The sequence below is a fragment of the Bos taurus genome, chromosome 20 (genome assembly GCF_002263795.3).
Source record: "Bos taurus isolate L1 Dominette 01449 registration number 42190680 breed Hereford chromosome 20, ARS-UCD2.0, whole genome shotgun sequence".
Classification (NCBI taxonomy): domain Eukaryota; kingdom Metazoa; phylum Chordata; class Mammalia; order Artiodactyla; family Bovidae; genus Bos; species Bos taurus.
Window position 1 is genome coordinate 14292198 of NC_037347.1, and position 16120 is coordinate 14308317.

A 16120-nucleotide genomic window follows, 5' to 3' on the forward strand; every position below is an offset into this window, starting at 1 on the left:
CTGGGAGTTGGTGATGGACAGGGAGGCTGGCATGCTGCAATTCATGGGGTCGCAAAGAGTCGGACACGACTGAGCAACTGAACTGAACTGAACTGAATATGGTTTAAAAAAAAGTCTATGGCATAGACAGAAAGCAAAGAAGAACTAAAGAGCCTCTTGATGAAGGTGAAAGAGGAGAGTGAAAAAGCTGTCTTAAAATTCAACATTCAATCTTTCTCTATGTTGTTTCCTATTTTATTTATTTTTAATTTAATTTTAATTTTTTTCATTTATATGTTTTTATTTTTTAATTAATTTATTTTATTTGGAGGCTAATTACTTTACAGTATTGCAGTGGGTTTTACCATACACTGACATGACATACATGTCATGGTTTTTGCCATATCTGTGACATAATACCAGAGAAGGCAACGGCACCCCACTCCAGTACTCTTGCCAGGAAAATCCCATGGACGGAGGAGCCTAGTGGGCTGCAGTCCATGGGGCCACTAAGAGTCGGACACGACTGAAGCAACTTAGCAGCAGCAGCATGACATAACACATAGAAAATTTTTTAAATAAATAAATAAAATCTGTTTTTAAGAGCACTACACATTGCTCATTTTTTGAAAAAACAAACAAACAACATTCAAAAAATGAAGATCATCACATCTAGTCCCATCACTTCATGGTAAATAGATGGAGAAACAATGGAAACAGTGACAGACTTTATTTTCTTGGGCTCCAAAATCACTGTAGATGGTGATTGCAGTCACAAAATTAAAAGGCACTTGCTCCTTGGAAGAAAAGGTATGACAAACCTGAACAGCATATTAAAAAGCAGAGACATTGCTCTGCCAACAAAGGACCATCTAGTCAGAGCTATGGTTTTTCCAGTAGTCACGTATGGATGTAAGAATTGGACCATAAAGAAGGCTGAGCATCGAAGAATTGATGTTTTTGTACTGTGGTGTTGGAAAGAATTGAGAGTCCCTTGGACTTCAAGGAGATCAAGCCAGTGTTAGGAAATCAGTCCTGAAGATTCATTGGAAGGACTGATGCTGAAGCTGAAACTCCAATACTTTGGCCACCTGATGTGAAGAGCCAACTCTTTAGAAAAGACCCTGATGCTGGGAAAGATCGAAGGCAGGAGGAGCAGAGGATAACAGAGGACAAGATGGTTAGATGGCATCACTAATTCAATGGACATTAGTTTGAGCAAGCACCTGAAGAAGGACATCGAAGCCTGGCATGCTGCAGTCCATGGGGTTGCAAAGACTCAGACATGACCGGGTGACTAAACAACAGCAACAAAATATGGTTAGATCAAGATATATTTGTTGATATTTGTTCCAAAATAATAATACCTTCTGAACTTTCAATATCCAAAGTCAGTGTCTGCCTGAATGTTTCAATCTTTAAGGGATATACACACCCCTAGTCTCTGGAAAAGTTTCAGTTTAGTTCAGTTCAGTCACTCAGTCGTGTCCGACTCTTTGCGACCCCATGAAAAGTTTAGTGGCTGCCAAATAAGGAGCACACAGAATCTAGGGTGATAGAAGTTTTTATTCTAAGACTTTTGAAATTTCATGTCTCTTCTTTTTCAAATGTGATCACTATGTAACTAACACCTTAAAATCCAGACATGGGAAAGTATAGAAATACAACCTATGGTATATATTACAAAGACAAGATATTTAATTATTTTTTTATTTTCCTTTCTTCTGCTAATTATTTTTGTAAATTTGTCTCAACAGAAACTGAAAAGCTATATAAAACAAAGTGATGCTCAAAATGCACAAGCTGTTTTTTGACATTTCTAAAGACCTAAGTGTATTTCCGTATAATTGTGAGCCTCAACCTAGTTACTTCCCCAGCACTCAGTACTTTTAAGTGTTATGTTTATCATGATCAGCCATTTAAGGCATTTGAATGGGCGTGGTCACACTTGTTCTATTTGGGCCTCAGCTTTTTCATTTAATTTCAAATGCATGCTATTCAAGCATCCTTTGAGATTTCAGTGGTTGGTCATTTCACCCAGTATATTACATGCTTGTATATTACATTGGAGTCTTTTTTTTAACACTTTAAGGATAATTGACATATTGGAATTAACCTAAACAATTAAAGTTGTTTTGTATTTCCCTTTCTTTTGTAGTTCTGAAATAAAAAGTTACTTCTTAACTTTTTTGTTGTTTGGAGGTAAGAAAATGGAATTTGAAAAAGAAAAATCAGTTTTCTTTATTGAAAAGAACTAATATACATATTTAAAATATTCTTTATTAGTGTAGTTTTTCTTGTTCCTTTTTAATTTTTTCCTTATTTCTTTGAATTCAGACTATGAAAAGGATTTTTTAAATTTAACTTATTTTTTTACACCCCAATACAAAATGAATAAGGAAATCTTAATAAACTATCCAGAATGGTTATCATATGTAATAAGATTCCCATTACATTGGTATTATAGAGATAAGGCTCACTGAAAGACTACTGAATTCAAAAAGACTTTAAATGAATGTGGGAGAAAGAAGTTTTTTCAAATGACAATGTGACAATCGTGTTTGGTTTTTTTAATACATATTAAAACATAAAATTTCTTAAATACAGATAAATACAAAGAAGAAAATTTAAAAAACACTTAATACTTGTAAGATCATAGTTAATATTTTTCATCTTTTTCAATGTCTACATCGGCACATGTATGTAACAAAGTGGTATTATATTATTTGGACTTCCTTGGTGGCTCAGTGGTAAAAAAATACACCTGCCAATGCAGGAAATGTGGGTTCAGTCCACGGATTGGGAAGACCCACTGGAGAAAGAAGAGGCAACCCACTCTGCTATTCTTGCCTGAGAAATCCTATGAACAGCGGACTCTGGCAGGCTACATACAGTCCATGGGGTTGCAAAAGGGTCGGACATGACTTAGCAACTAAACAACAGTTATTTATGATGTCTTATAGTCAGTTCTCAGCATATTGAACATTATATTGTTCTGAACATTAAACACCGTCTACAACATTTAGTAGATATGTCATGTTTATTTGAACTGACTTTCCACTGTAGAACAATCTTCTCTGGGCCCTAGCTTTTGATCCCTTTCTATTCCACAGCATTAACCATTTTTGCTTCTAAAATTTCTAGTGTAAACGGAATTATGTTTAACCCTCTGGGACACATTGTCAGATTACTCTCTAGAAAGAATGTATAAAAGTGTATTCTCACTGATAGTATGTACATAAGACTGTTGTTTCCCTAACCTGAACAACACTTGGTAATATTATTTTTAAAACAATCTTTAACTATTGAAAGGGGGAAAAAAAAAACCTTGATATCTAATTGGTGTTTTATTTTTTGTACTTCTACAATTGCTGATGCAGCTAAACATTTAAAAATTATGTTCAGTGGTCATTTCTTTTTTGTTTTTCCTCTTCATGGCCTGTGCCATTTTTCTATCAAAGTGCTTATCATTTTGTTATTGTTTTGTCTGAAGTCTTAATTAAGATTATTAACTCTTTTGCAAATTTTTTTTCTAGTTTGTTATGATCTAGTTTTACTTATAAAAGCTTTTTGTAAAATACTATATAGGAAAACTAACTTTTATTTCTTTCATTGGTATAATGTTAAGAAGGCCTTACCCACTTTATGCTTATGCTTTCAAAGTCTTTTTTTTTTTTTTATGTAAACTCTAATCTATCTGAAATATATTTGCCGGCTTTGAGGAAAGGACCTATATTTATTTTCAGATATTACTGTTTTCCCAATACCATTAATTTATAATCCTAAATGATATTTTTTAATCAGAAACTATCTTTTCAAATAATAAAATATTTTAAATGTCCTTTAGTCATATTGGAGACTTTATAAGTAGAGAATGGAAAAAAAGAGGGCAATAAGATTTGTCCTTATATTACGTAAAGGAAATGACAGGGACTAGGAAGAATAGACAAAAGAGGCATTGATAAAGAAATACTGATAACCGTGTTTATTTGAGAGACTTTAAAAAGCCAAAGGAAGTCTTGCTAGGAAAAAGTAATGTGGTCAGAGGAGCAACTCTTTTATGAGAATGAAAATAATAGTCAAGGTGGTGAGGTGACTAGAGAGAGAGAAAAAAAAACAAGAATTCTAGAGGCATTGAATGAAAATAGTGGGATTCATGACATAGGCAGAAGTCATTAGGAAAAGGAAAAGGGAGGAGTTGATATCAAAGAGCATGACTGATAGGAAGTTGGTGCCTCAGCATAGGAAAAGGAAGTAATGCTGAGTTAGAATCCAAAATGAAAGGCCAAGCGTTCAGTTTTGACCATGCTGTCTTTTAATAGCAAAAAGATTTCTGTATATGACCTCATGTGAAGAATCTTTAAATACTGAACATAATTCCTGTATGTAACTTTGATTTTTAAATTGGTGAAAATCAGAGAGGTGAAAGCAATAGAATACAATAAATGGTGCTGTACTGTACTTCGTCCTGTCCGACTCTTTACAACCCCATGTACTGTAGCCTGCCAGGCTCCCCTGTTCATGGGGATTTTCCAGGCAAGAATACTGGCATGGGTTGCCATGCCTTCCTCCAGGGGACCTTCCCAACCCAGTGATCAAACTCAGGTCTCTCATATTGCAGCGGATTCCTTATCGAGCCACCAGGGAAGCCCTATAAAAAATAACTATAGTACAAGGCAAAATATGTTAAGTATGATAAGAGTTATAAGCAAAAGGAGTCAGACGGGAGAGAGATTTTTACCCAGGGGCAAGGTTTTCTTTAACAGTATCTTTTTATTTTGAGTCATTGTACCTCACTCCCATGTACAACTATACTCTGTTATAAGTTTAGGAAAAGATCATCAGATTCCTGTATAAAACTCCAAAATGTCAGACCTGCGAGGGATCCTAGAAGTCAACTCCCATCATCTCATTCCCTTCCTCCAGTATTATTGTTTGTCCTCTTAATGTACAGATACTGTAGATTGGATTACACAGGCTATATCAAGTCACTCTTATTTCAGACACTCAAAAATGAATCCCACTAACTGTACAGCTTCTTCATCCTGGTGAGAATGAAGACAATTTTATTGTAGGTTCTTCAGCTCAAAAAGAAATAGCCCCAGTATTATGCAGATTATAATGATTCAGCAGTTGATAATCTCTGAGAATTTTCATGCTCATATTTTACCACTGAATCTAGAGAATGAAAAAAGAGAAATAGGGAGAATGTCATCAGAGGGTCAAATACTTGGAAAATGATGGAGGAAGCAGTCTGTCTTAAACTGGACAGAAGAGTGGTGAAACTGGGACTAGTAGCTACAGTGGTAAAATTGCAAAACTACTTAAATATCTGGATGGTGATTTAATCCTTTAGCGAGACATGGGAAGGGATGATTTGCTGAGCAATAAAGATACAACAGGGAGGGACTGAGTGTAAAGCCTGAAATCAAAGTTAAAGTCAGAAGGGAAATAGGAGGGTAGATAATGTTTTTACTTTCATACATTTCTAGTTAAATGCTAGAATGATACATCTAAGCTAAGAGATCAGTTCAGTTCAGTTTAGTCACTCAGTCGTGTCCGACTCTTTGTGATCCCATGAATCGGAGCACGCCAGGCCTCCCTGTCTATCACCAACTCCCGGAGTTCACTGAGACTCACGTCCATCGAGTCAGTGATGCCATCCAGCCATCTCATCCTCTGTCCTCCCCTTCTCCTCCTGCCCCCAATCCCTCCCAGCATCAGAGTCTTTTCCAATGAGTCCACTCTTCGCATGAGGTGGCCAAAGTACTGGAGTTTCAGCTTTAGCATCATTCCTTCCAAAGAAATCCCAGGGCTGATCTCCTTCAGAATGGACTGGTTGGATCTCTTTGCAGTCCAAGGGACTCTCAAGAGTCTTCTCTGATGGTTGGCAGTAAAAGAGAGGATGAAGAATAAAAAGGCAGAGGTGGCCCTGGCCTTGTGAGCAAAAATAACAGCAACACCTCCTGAATCATCGCTGTTACTCTGGGCACCTGTGTTTAATTTGAAGGCCTCCATCCTTCTTACATTATGAGACCTAATGAGATCATGGCTGGAGGTGGTATGACTGAACTTTTTGTGGCTGAGTTATACACATTACTGTTTTATCCCCTAGTCTTGGTGATGAAATCATTGTTTCGAATTGAATCAGAGTTTCACTATGGCTGGCATGCAAGTTATTATTCTCAGTACACATTTTCCTCTTTACCAAAAATGGTACTAACAACTTAGGATCCTACTCATCTGTGGAAAACAAAATGGAAAGACTATGAAAATCACTTTATATCTTCTCTGGAAAATGACTTAGAAAAAAGATGTTAACGTCAGATTTCTAAAATTCCAGATTAAATTGTCACTCTTTAAGTAAATTTTAGATTGAAAAATTATAAATTTTTGACAAAATATATTTTAAGTTTGGGAAAGTGGTTAATTATGATATTTCTAAATGCTGGTTTCCCCCTGTCAGTAAAGATAATAAAAATAATAATGAACAAAGGCCATTGTGGCTTATTTGGCTGAGTGTAGGCTCAAATTTAGGATACTAGTACTCTGACTTCACTAAGGTATTATCTTCCACATACAAAACTGGCACAAATGAATTAAGCTCATGGAAAGAGGTGACATTTGTTCTTAACTTTTATACTCTTCTCTCTGGTTAGTCTCCTACCCAAGAGCGTGAGCATCTCTGTTTAGGATGTATGCATGATTTATAAGCATGGAATGAAGAAAATGTCTTTTGACCTCATGTTTGTGGTTTAGATTCTACTATTTGTTAGAAATGTTGAATTGTTGGAAGTGAAATTCAGTGGATAACAGTGGATGCGGGATCTAGTTCTAGCTCCATCATTGCACTTATCATGATTTTGGAAAACTGTTTTCATAACACAATGTCTTACTTTCTTCTATAAAACAAAGCACAGTGCCTTGAGCATAGTAGGCATTCAGCATATATTCATGACATTAAATACAATAATGTATCAGTCAGGACTCTGGCAAAACTAGCACAACTTCAACTTTGGCTAGCTTCTGCACTGAAGAGAATTTAGTGGTTTATATTAACAAAGCCGAGGGAAGTATAAAAGTGGACCTAGCTTCAGGAATGGCTGGAATCAAGCACTCAAATACTTTCAAGATTCTAGCTCCTCCTCTGCATTCTTTCAAATCAGTTAATTCCACTTGACACGGAATATGGCCATCATCAGCTCTTTTTCTTTATATACCCTTGTGACCAGAAAGGAAAGTATTCCTTTTGCTTACGTTAGATGTAAAAATTCTAAAGCTGAATCCTTGGTTTGGTTGGGATCATGATTCGTACCCTTGGACCAATTAATGTGCCCAAAAAAGTGAGTCCTGCAGAAATATGACACAGACACAAACATACACCTGAAATTGCATATATGAAAGTTCATTGATGACTCTAGGTGTGGTATACCTACGGATATGAGATATGTTCTTTTATTAAGACATTTCTGTTTCTTCCCACATTAGCTCTGTAGAAGCTCTTTTTAGGAGTAAAGGAGGTCAAAGCAAGGGATCTCCATGTTTTCACAGACCTGGCTCAGGACTCTACTCCTACTGCAGAGTCTTCAGCACTCCCATGTCTTCTGAATGGATACCTGGGCCATCTCTGCCCTTAGAAGGACAGTAAAGACTTCTGTCTTATGCAGAGCGTGATGTACATTTCTGGGAATCAGGAAACAAATCCCTTGCTCCTGCAGGGTGGTTTATCACCAAACACTCAATTGAGGGAGAACCTCTCTCAATATAATAATAAAAATGGCTTCTGTGTCTTGCTTCTTTTGTGTCAGATGTTGTTAGAAGCTCCTGAGACCCTGTGACTAGCATATCTTCTCTTGGTTATGTTTAGGGTGATAGCTTTAATTTGGCCATAATGAAGTATCTATATCACAAAAACTGGCAAATGCAATGGATGAGGACTCTCCCTCCCACGAGGAGCCAGTTTTTAACATTTACCAGCATGTGACTTGGAGCTTCATATGTTACCTTGCTTAGTCCTCATGAGAATCTCATGATTGGTATTGTTATCCTCATTTTAGAAGTTAATTTTTAAAAAATGGAGAAAAAGAAGTTTAAAAACACATAATGGATTGCTTGTTTGAACCTGTTTGCCTGTTGCAAAGCCCATGCAGTATACTCTAGAAAGCAGCTAACAGTGATTTATCTTTTCCTTATGTATATGGAAGCAGTTCTTCTGTTTGTCATTTGTCACATCAACAAACACTGAAATGTTAGCTCTTCTGGGAAGAGGAGGTAGTCCACTGATATAGTGCCTTCACTCTGCTGAAATCTCTGGCTGCACTGAGGGAATGCTTTTCTGTGTTTCTTTCACTTCTTGCTGCAGGTGGTTCATTGGGGACTGGTTGGAATGTAGCAAGACTTGTGATGGTGGGATGCGCACAAGGGCAGTACTCTGCATCAGGAAGATTGGACCTTCTGAGGAGGAGACACTGGACTACAGTGGTTGTTTAACACACCGGCCTATTGAAAAAGAGCCCTGCAACAACCAGTCGTGTCCACCTCAGTGGGTGGCTTTGGACTGGTCAGAAGTAAGGAAATCTGAGGCTGTATGTTTTGAGATGTCTTAACTATCAATACCAAAGCATTTAATATTAAGGACACCTGAGCGTGTGAGCATCTTAGAACTTAACAAGTAAGGACTGCATAACAGTGAATTTGGCCATGTTATATTTTTTTGCTGCTTGCCAGGAACTAAAGGTTTTGGGGGTCAGGAAACTCAATGAGAAACTAGTAATCAATTTGATTAAAAACAAGCCTGAAGTGAATTTGAGAGACTACTATAGTGAGTTAAGGTATATATGTGTATATATATATATACATATATATATATACCTTCTGTATATTTTTCTCTTTTTTTTTCCTTTTTCTTTGCTATTATTGAGCAGCATTTATAGGCTCAAAATAAGTGATATGTTTATCTTTTTTTCAAAGTAATGTTCAAGCCTAACTAACTCTTACGTATGAATTTGTTAATTGATTATCACATGTTATATATCTATATATATTTTAATTGCTTCTGTGGAAGAAATATGGAGTTGAGGGTTATAACATATCAAAAAGTCAAATTCAGATTTTATTATTACCTCCACTTATATGATTAATGAAGAAGATCTGACTAAGATAATATTTTTCTGGCATACATGTAAAAAGTCAAATATAATCCCAAACCCTCAGAGAAATAGTCTTATGAAAAATGAGGTAAGAGGTAGAGTTAATTGACTCTTCATTCTGCGTGAGACATACACATATACATATTGTACCATTCTCTACTTTTCCTAAAGAGGAACTGAATCTTTCTCAAGTGTTGTTTAGTGTTAGAAAGAATGAGTATCTGGCTATATAACTAAAGATCATTTTTCTAAGTTAGCAAAACAGGATGCATTTCCTGCTGGAAACATAGTGGTACTTGCTTTAGGTATTTCCTGTAGACCTCATAAGTTTGTGAAAAAAATAAACAAAAATAATTAAACATTGTTCTTTAGGAACCTATGGATGTTAACTTTTCTCCCTGTGAATCTTACTACTTGAGTAGCCTTATTTTGCTAGAGGGCTGGGGTTGAAAGAGAGACTGTGTTTAAGATGGTACATGGAAATGGAGATTCTGACCAGTTGTGGTTATCTGTGGAATCTTTGGGAGACGTTGGGAGTGTTCTCCCAAGTTTCCTGGCCACAGTCCAGCTTCAGTAATTATATTCTGCCTAACTTTTATTTGTGTTTCAATCAAATGTAGAGATATTCCTGGTATTATTCACTCAGTGGTTATGGAAAAGGTATGAACTCTTCTGTTACCTACAGTGGGTGGATTAACTCCTAAATTCATTTGGAAGATAAAATCCATTGATAAAGAAGAGACATTTTATGGAATTGTACATGTTAGTAGTTGTTTTACTTGCAAGTCAGTGCCCAAAACCCTTGTAGAAATTCATAAATAGTTGTCAGTAATGATGGCAACATTGTTACTGGAAAATCATAATGGGAGACCTGATGATTGGCTGCAATGTTTGAAGGGTTTTAGGCCAACTCAATAAGTATAATTGGGTGCTTTCTAACCTTATTGGGATAGGGACTAAGGAGAATTCAAAAGAATCTCATAAACTTGGGAAAATAAGGAATATCTATGAAACAACTAGAGAATAACATAAGACTATGTTTAACACAATGATGGATTGTATAAGTGATACAGAAATTCAGAAGCTAAGAAGGTCAGAATAGCCTGGAATAGAATCAGAAGGCTTTTTAGTTGATGAGAGTTGAACTGAATATTGTAGGAGTGTAAAATTTGAAGAAGCGAAGAGAACTGAGAAACTGGAGAAGTATTCCTGATAAGAGAAACAACTGAACAAAAATACAAAGAATATGTGGTGAAAGTAGGGTGGGAGGAAAGGATTTGTTTTAAAGAATAAATGGAAGATAAGATTGAAAAAGTAGTGATAGGTTAAAGGCTTGAATACAGAACTTTATACCACATCATTCTTCTGCAAAAAGTAGAGAAAAACAGACAAGTTCAAAAACTAGAAAAAAACTTCTGCCAATCACTAAAACAGCAAAACCTTCTCATGTGCAGACTCACTTCACATTGGTCTCTGCACCTACATTTTTCTTTGTTATTATATTTTTATTTTAACATAAAACACCAAATATTATCACCTTAAAAAATAGATTGTGTAAACTACTGCATATTTCCATTTCAAATACCATTTTAAGATTTTCTTCCTAATTCAACCTCATGTAGGTTGTAATTACCCTACTCTTAGCATTTCGATTCTCATCTCTCCAGTCTTATAAGTGACTTGCTCAAATGGTTCTATGAGGCTGTTAGGCACTCCTGGAAACTGCCTGAAGAAATATATGTAAGTGAAGGGGACTTCTAATCACATGTCTGCTATCTCTTTAAGATGGCTGAGTCAAAGCCTAGGGTAGAGAAGTAGAGCCAAGGGCATGGAGTACACATGTTGGGACTATCACCGCCCCACCCACCCCCACCCCCTCCAAAAAAAATTAGTGGGCTATTGTCTCTCTACAGGCAATGCAGGAAAACTATTCTGGGGTAAGCATGAGTCAGGAAATCCTGCCATTACCATCTCAAAGATTCTAGTTAACATCATCAATATCATCATGTTGATCTCTTGTTCTGGAGGAGAGATGATTTTTGCCCCATTCAGTCTCTCCTGTGTATTTTCCAAAGGAGAAGGTGTACTCTCACTCTTCCACTTCCCTTTACCACAAAACCTACTCTTCTCTAGATGAATTAAAAATAAGTAAAAGTAAATAACAGTAAGTGAAAAAATGTTTGAGTAGCTATGGAGAACAAAGTGAGAACAAGGAGCCTGATCTTCCCAGAGGAATGTAACATCTCCCACTAATGAAAAGAGGGGGTCCCAGCAGAAGAGCAGGCAGTGTTCAGTCTCTTTCACTTTACTTTTGCAAAGATAATTTCACACAATATCTTTCTGACACACCCATGAAAACTTTCCTGCTCTTTCTGCCCCCTTCCCACTTCCAACTATCAGCTGTCTGAGCTCTGCTAATCACAAGGGTGAGGTTCAACTGGTGAAAACATGTTGCAGTAAGAGGAATGTACCCTCTGACCTTTTTCTTTCTTTGCCGGCTGCTCTCACATAAAATTTCCATTGTTGCAAAGCCAGGAACTATTTTCCCCATCAGTGAATCCCACCCCATGCTTATGGCGGAAAAAAAAAAAAAAAAATTCAGCCAAATTACCTTCGTGGAAAATGACTTTTCTGCAGTCTTTTGTGGAACTAATGAAGCTATGGCTTTCCCATTTCCTACAATCTAGCCTCACTCCTGGGATCACCCATGCTATGTTGGACTTAAATGGCTTTCTGTTTTTGCCCTCTCTTGGCGTGTTTCTCTGAAAGCATTGCTGTGTGCTGTGGATGGGCTCCAGCAATCCTTAGCCATTCTTTTGATGTATAAGAATGGTTTCTTTTGACTCCCACAGAGTACCCATTGAAAAAGGTCTGTTTCTTGTACTTATTCTTCCACAAGTGGATGACTGGCATCATACTCAATTGACTTTATGGGGTTTACATTTAGGTAGCATTACTTAAGAAGGATGGGGGTGGGGGGAAATCTACCTCCAAGTCATTCTTTGTTTTAGTAGATACTTGTGCTATCACGGTGTTTACTCCTAGGTTCTACTCTGGTGCCATAACTAAGTAAATTAAACCCACTTATCCAGAGAGAATTCAGTCTAATGCCCAAATGTTAATGTTTCTATCCTTTATAAGTGAGAGCCAAATTATTTTCCCTGGTGTGGTTTCAAAATTTTTTCTGCAAAATGTGTTTTTGCTTCTTAATCGTAAAATGTTAAACTGAAGTACGAATGTATCTCTTGTAAAAATCACCATCTATATTCAACTGAGATGAGAACAAAAAATAAATGGTCTGATCAGATTTTAAATAATTGTGAGATTCTGAATATATGAATAAAAGAAGAAAGATATTTATCTGCAATAAGGAGAAATAGTGAGAAATAAGTTTACTAAAGAATCATTCTCCACTGAATTACCTTCCGTCCAGCTATTATAAGAATGAATTGAATGGATTTTGATATTTATAACTAGACTTTAGTCTAAAAAATTACTTTATTACTGAACTAAGTATTCAGTTTCTAATTATTTCTAATGAATTTTACTGCATACTCAAAAAATGTGCAAAAATATGCCCTTTACATGAGTATAGACTAATATTGTCTCTAAAAAATGCTCTGAATCATTCATGATTAATTTACTGCCTACTAATCATATGCATAATCATGGTTACTCTTGATTTTCTAGGATTTCTTATTTTGGGGGGTAACTAAATAAAACTGAGGCTGTCAGATAGATAAACATCTTTATTCATCAGAAGGCTAGAGAGGAGAAGATGAAATGTAGCTTAAAGAAAGAAGAGGCAGAAAGTAAAAATAAAAACAAGCTGAGGGATGTCTCTGCTTGAGCATCGCTGACATAAGATCAGAAGAATTTGCAGGATGAAGCCCTACTTAAATCTAAGCTAGTCTAAGTGACATCCTTGTGCCTTTATTATTTTTTACAAGCAATTTTTAAACACTTAATTTTATAATCACCCTCTAGAAGAGTTGAGATTATGACTATAGACATGTAATATTCATGGCTAGATCTTCAGGGCTTGGGGCCATTGTATTCATTGAATCTTAATGTAGTTCTCAGTCATTCACTATTTTGAGAATCCAATTGATTATCTCTTTATTTCCAGTGCTATAGGATAGAATATCTATGGCTTATTTAGTGGAGCTTGGGCTATAATTCTCTAAAATTATTTCTTGTCTCAATAGAAGATGTTGTATGTTAAGCTTTGCATGTAACTTCACATTGTCCCACAGAGGATTTGTACATTTATCTTTCAGATCGTTATCTTTTTCAAAACTGCCATGTGAATTTATCTGCACTACTCAATACTTCAGCTTCCCACTAGTAAAATGAGTGTGAAAACAGCACTTTGTGAGGTTTCTGTGAAGATTAGGTAGATTATGGTATGCAAAGGGCTTAGAACACTTAATAAATTTCAGTGTTGCTTTCTCGCTTTATTCTTCTCCCTATTGTCATCGATCTCATTTGTTTCCTTTTGTCTTTGGTTCCCTGGGGGCTTCTCAGACACAAATGAAAGAATCATCTGTCTTTGCATTGTCTGCTTCCCCTAATTGTAAACAGGACTTTGGCACAGGCTCTTAGGGAAGACTGCTAGATATCACTACAGTGTTCAAATAAGAGCAGAAGCTTCTTGCTACTGTAAAAAGATATTAGAATAAACAAGAGACTTATGTCCCAGGCTTTAATTAACTTTAGTTTTTAATTGAAGTATCATTGATTAACAGTTTTGTGCAGATCTCTGCTATACAGCTGAGTGACTTAGTTATACCCATATAGACATTCTTTTATCTGAGGCTTTAATATATATACATATGCTTTTAAAATATGAAGAGAGAGAAAGTCTTGAGTACATTTTTCAATAAATTTTCCCAATATAGAAAATTAATCATAGCCTCAAAATAATGACTGAACACTAAACTGAATACTAAATACGAATCGGAATTCCTGATATATCCTATATGTCTCTGCTCTTATCCCTAAAGTCTGAAGTACCCCTCTGTCCTTTTGTACTTCACCTCATTTATTTTTATAATAATTAATACTCATGTATTCATGAGACTTTGTTTCTATGAATGCTAAGAGCTAAAGTATGGATTAGACCGGAAGCCTTAGAATTTAGTTCCAGCTCTACAATTTGCTATCTGTTTAACCTCAATTAAGTTGTTTAAGCTTCCTGTAAAAGGCTCAAAAATATATATGAGAATAATGTATTGAACGTATTTTGTGAACTGTGAAACTCTAGTGGAATATAAAGCAGTAGGATTATCATTATCAATAATAATATTAAACATTAAGAGAGTGACAGAAATTCTCTAAGGCTGTGTCTTCTAACACTGATAAATGGTAGAAGAAACTTGTGTGAAGTCAAGAGGACCAAACACAAGTGGGGCAAGCTCAAGAGACTCAAATCAGGGTTCTATTCATTCTACAGAATGCATGATTGCAAGATAGTGTTGTGTGTCTTAGTTTCTTGACATATAAAGTAACACGGTTGTGGTGAGGATTAAATGAGATAATATATACAAAGTTCATGATGTAGGGTCTGACATCCAGGAAACACTCAGTAGGTGTTAACATTAGGTCTGCCATTTAATCGCTGCATGTCTTTGTACCAACCACTTACCCTAAGGTTGTTTCTTCCTTTTAAACATAATTGTCATCTCACAGGATTTTTGTGAGAACTTTGTGAATTACAGCACTTAGCACAGCACTTGATGCCTATCCCTTCTCCATTGGATCTTCCCAACCCAGAAATTGAACCAGGGTCTCCTGCATTGCAATCAAATTCTTTACCAGCTGAGCTACTAGGGAAGCCATTAATATCGAGAGTATTTATTAAATGGTGGCTGCTATCATAATTACCGTTATTAATAGCAGCAGTAGTCATAGGAGTAAGTCTCCCCATGTGGCTCAGTGGTAAAGAAACCGCCTGCCAATGCAGGAGATGAAGGAGACTCAGGTTTGAACCCTGCGTCAGGAGGATTCCCTTGGAGTAGGAAATGGCAACCCACTCCAGTATTCTTGCCTGAAAACTTCCATGGACAGAAGAGCCTGGCAGGCTGCAGTCCATGAGGTTACAAAGAGTCTGACACAACTGAACACACACACACACACACACAGTCATAGTAGTAGCAGCAGCAGCATTAGCTTTATGCCTATTGAAGTGAATCTGGAAAGGTAAGCAGAGCCTTCCTATCAGTGTATAGTAAGCATATTTAAAGAGTTTGAGTTTATGTCTTGAAGACCACTGTATGATTTTTTTTAAAAATCAAAATAGAACATAATCAGATATGTCCTTTAGAGAGTGGATTGAAGTAAGACAAGAGCAAGAAACAGGAGACCTGTTAGAAAGTCATTGCAATATTACATGCAAGAAGTGATGTTTGTTGGTAGGAGGGTTAGTGGCAATGGAGACAGACAGAAATCAACAAATGTGAAAGAGGTTTAGGACTTCGGTTAATAGGACCTAGTGATTGATTATATGGGTAGAATGAAGCTGCAGCTGGATAGAAGGATGTTGACTTGGCTGTAAAACATAATAAGAGGGATCAGGAATTTCTCTCTTGACCTCTAAATCCCTAACTAAAGCCTTTTCTGGAACCATATTGGAAAAAACTGGATGTTATTCTCCTTCAACTGTATCTTAATTAAATGTTTTCTAAGTTAGAGGAAATGCACTCTGTTACTACATTCATTGTGATGAAGAGTGTTTGTGGGTCCTTGATTTACACATGAAAAATTTGTATTATTTTTCTTTCTCTCTATGACATGTCACCAGTTCAAGATTGCCCCTGACAAAGCCACTCAGGAGAGTGTACATTGTTCCTTAAGACATTCTCATCCCACAGCTAGTAGGTCTTGATTTACCTAAAAATAAATCAAAACCATTATCTTTGCAAATATATTTATATTTTGAAGATATTTCCAAATATCTTTATTGAGTGCATTCTCAAAGTCCTCTGTTGGAT

General features: G+C 36.2%; 1 protein-coding gene across 5 annotated transcripts in view; it reads left to right on the forward strand.

Annotated features, from left to right (window-relative positions):
- ADAMTS6 (ADAM metallopeptidase with thrombospondin type 1 motif 6) overlaps positions 1–16120 on the forward strand; it is a 429734-nt gene that overhangs the window by 236890 nt on the left and 176724 nt on the right. For all 5 annotated transcript variants that reach the window (XR_009491879.1, XR_009491881.1, XR_009491880.1 and 2 more), the window contains exon 21: positions 8342–8546. Coding sequence is in view for 1 of the 5 variants with exons in the window: in NM_001193016.1 (NP_001179945.1) it covers positions 8342–8546 (205 nt within the window). In the remaining 4 variants the exon portion in view is untranslated. The remainder of the gene's footprint in view (positions 1–8341; positions 8547–16120) is intronic.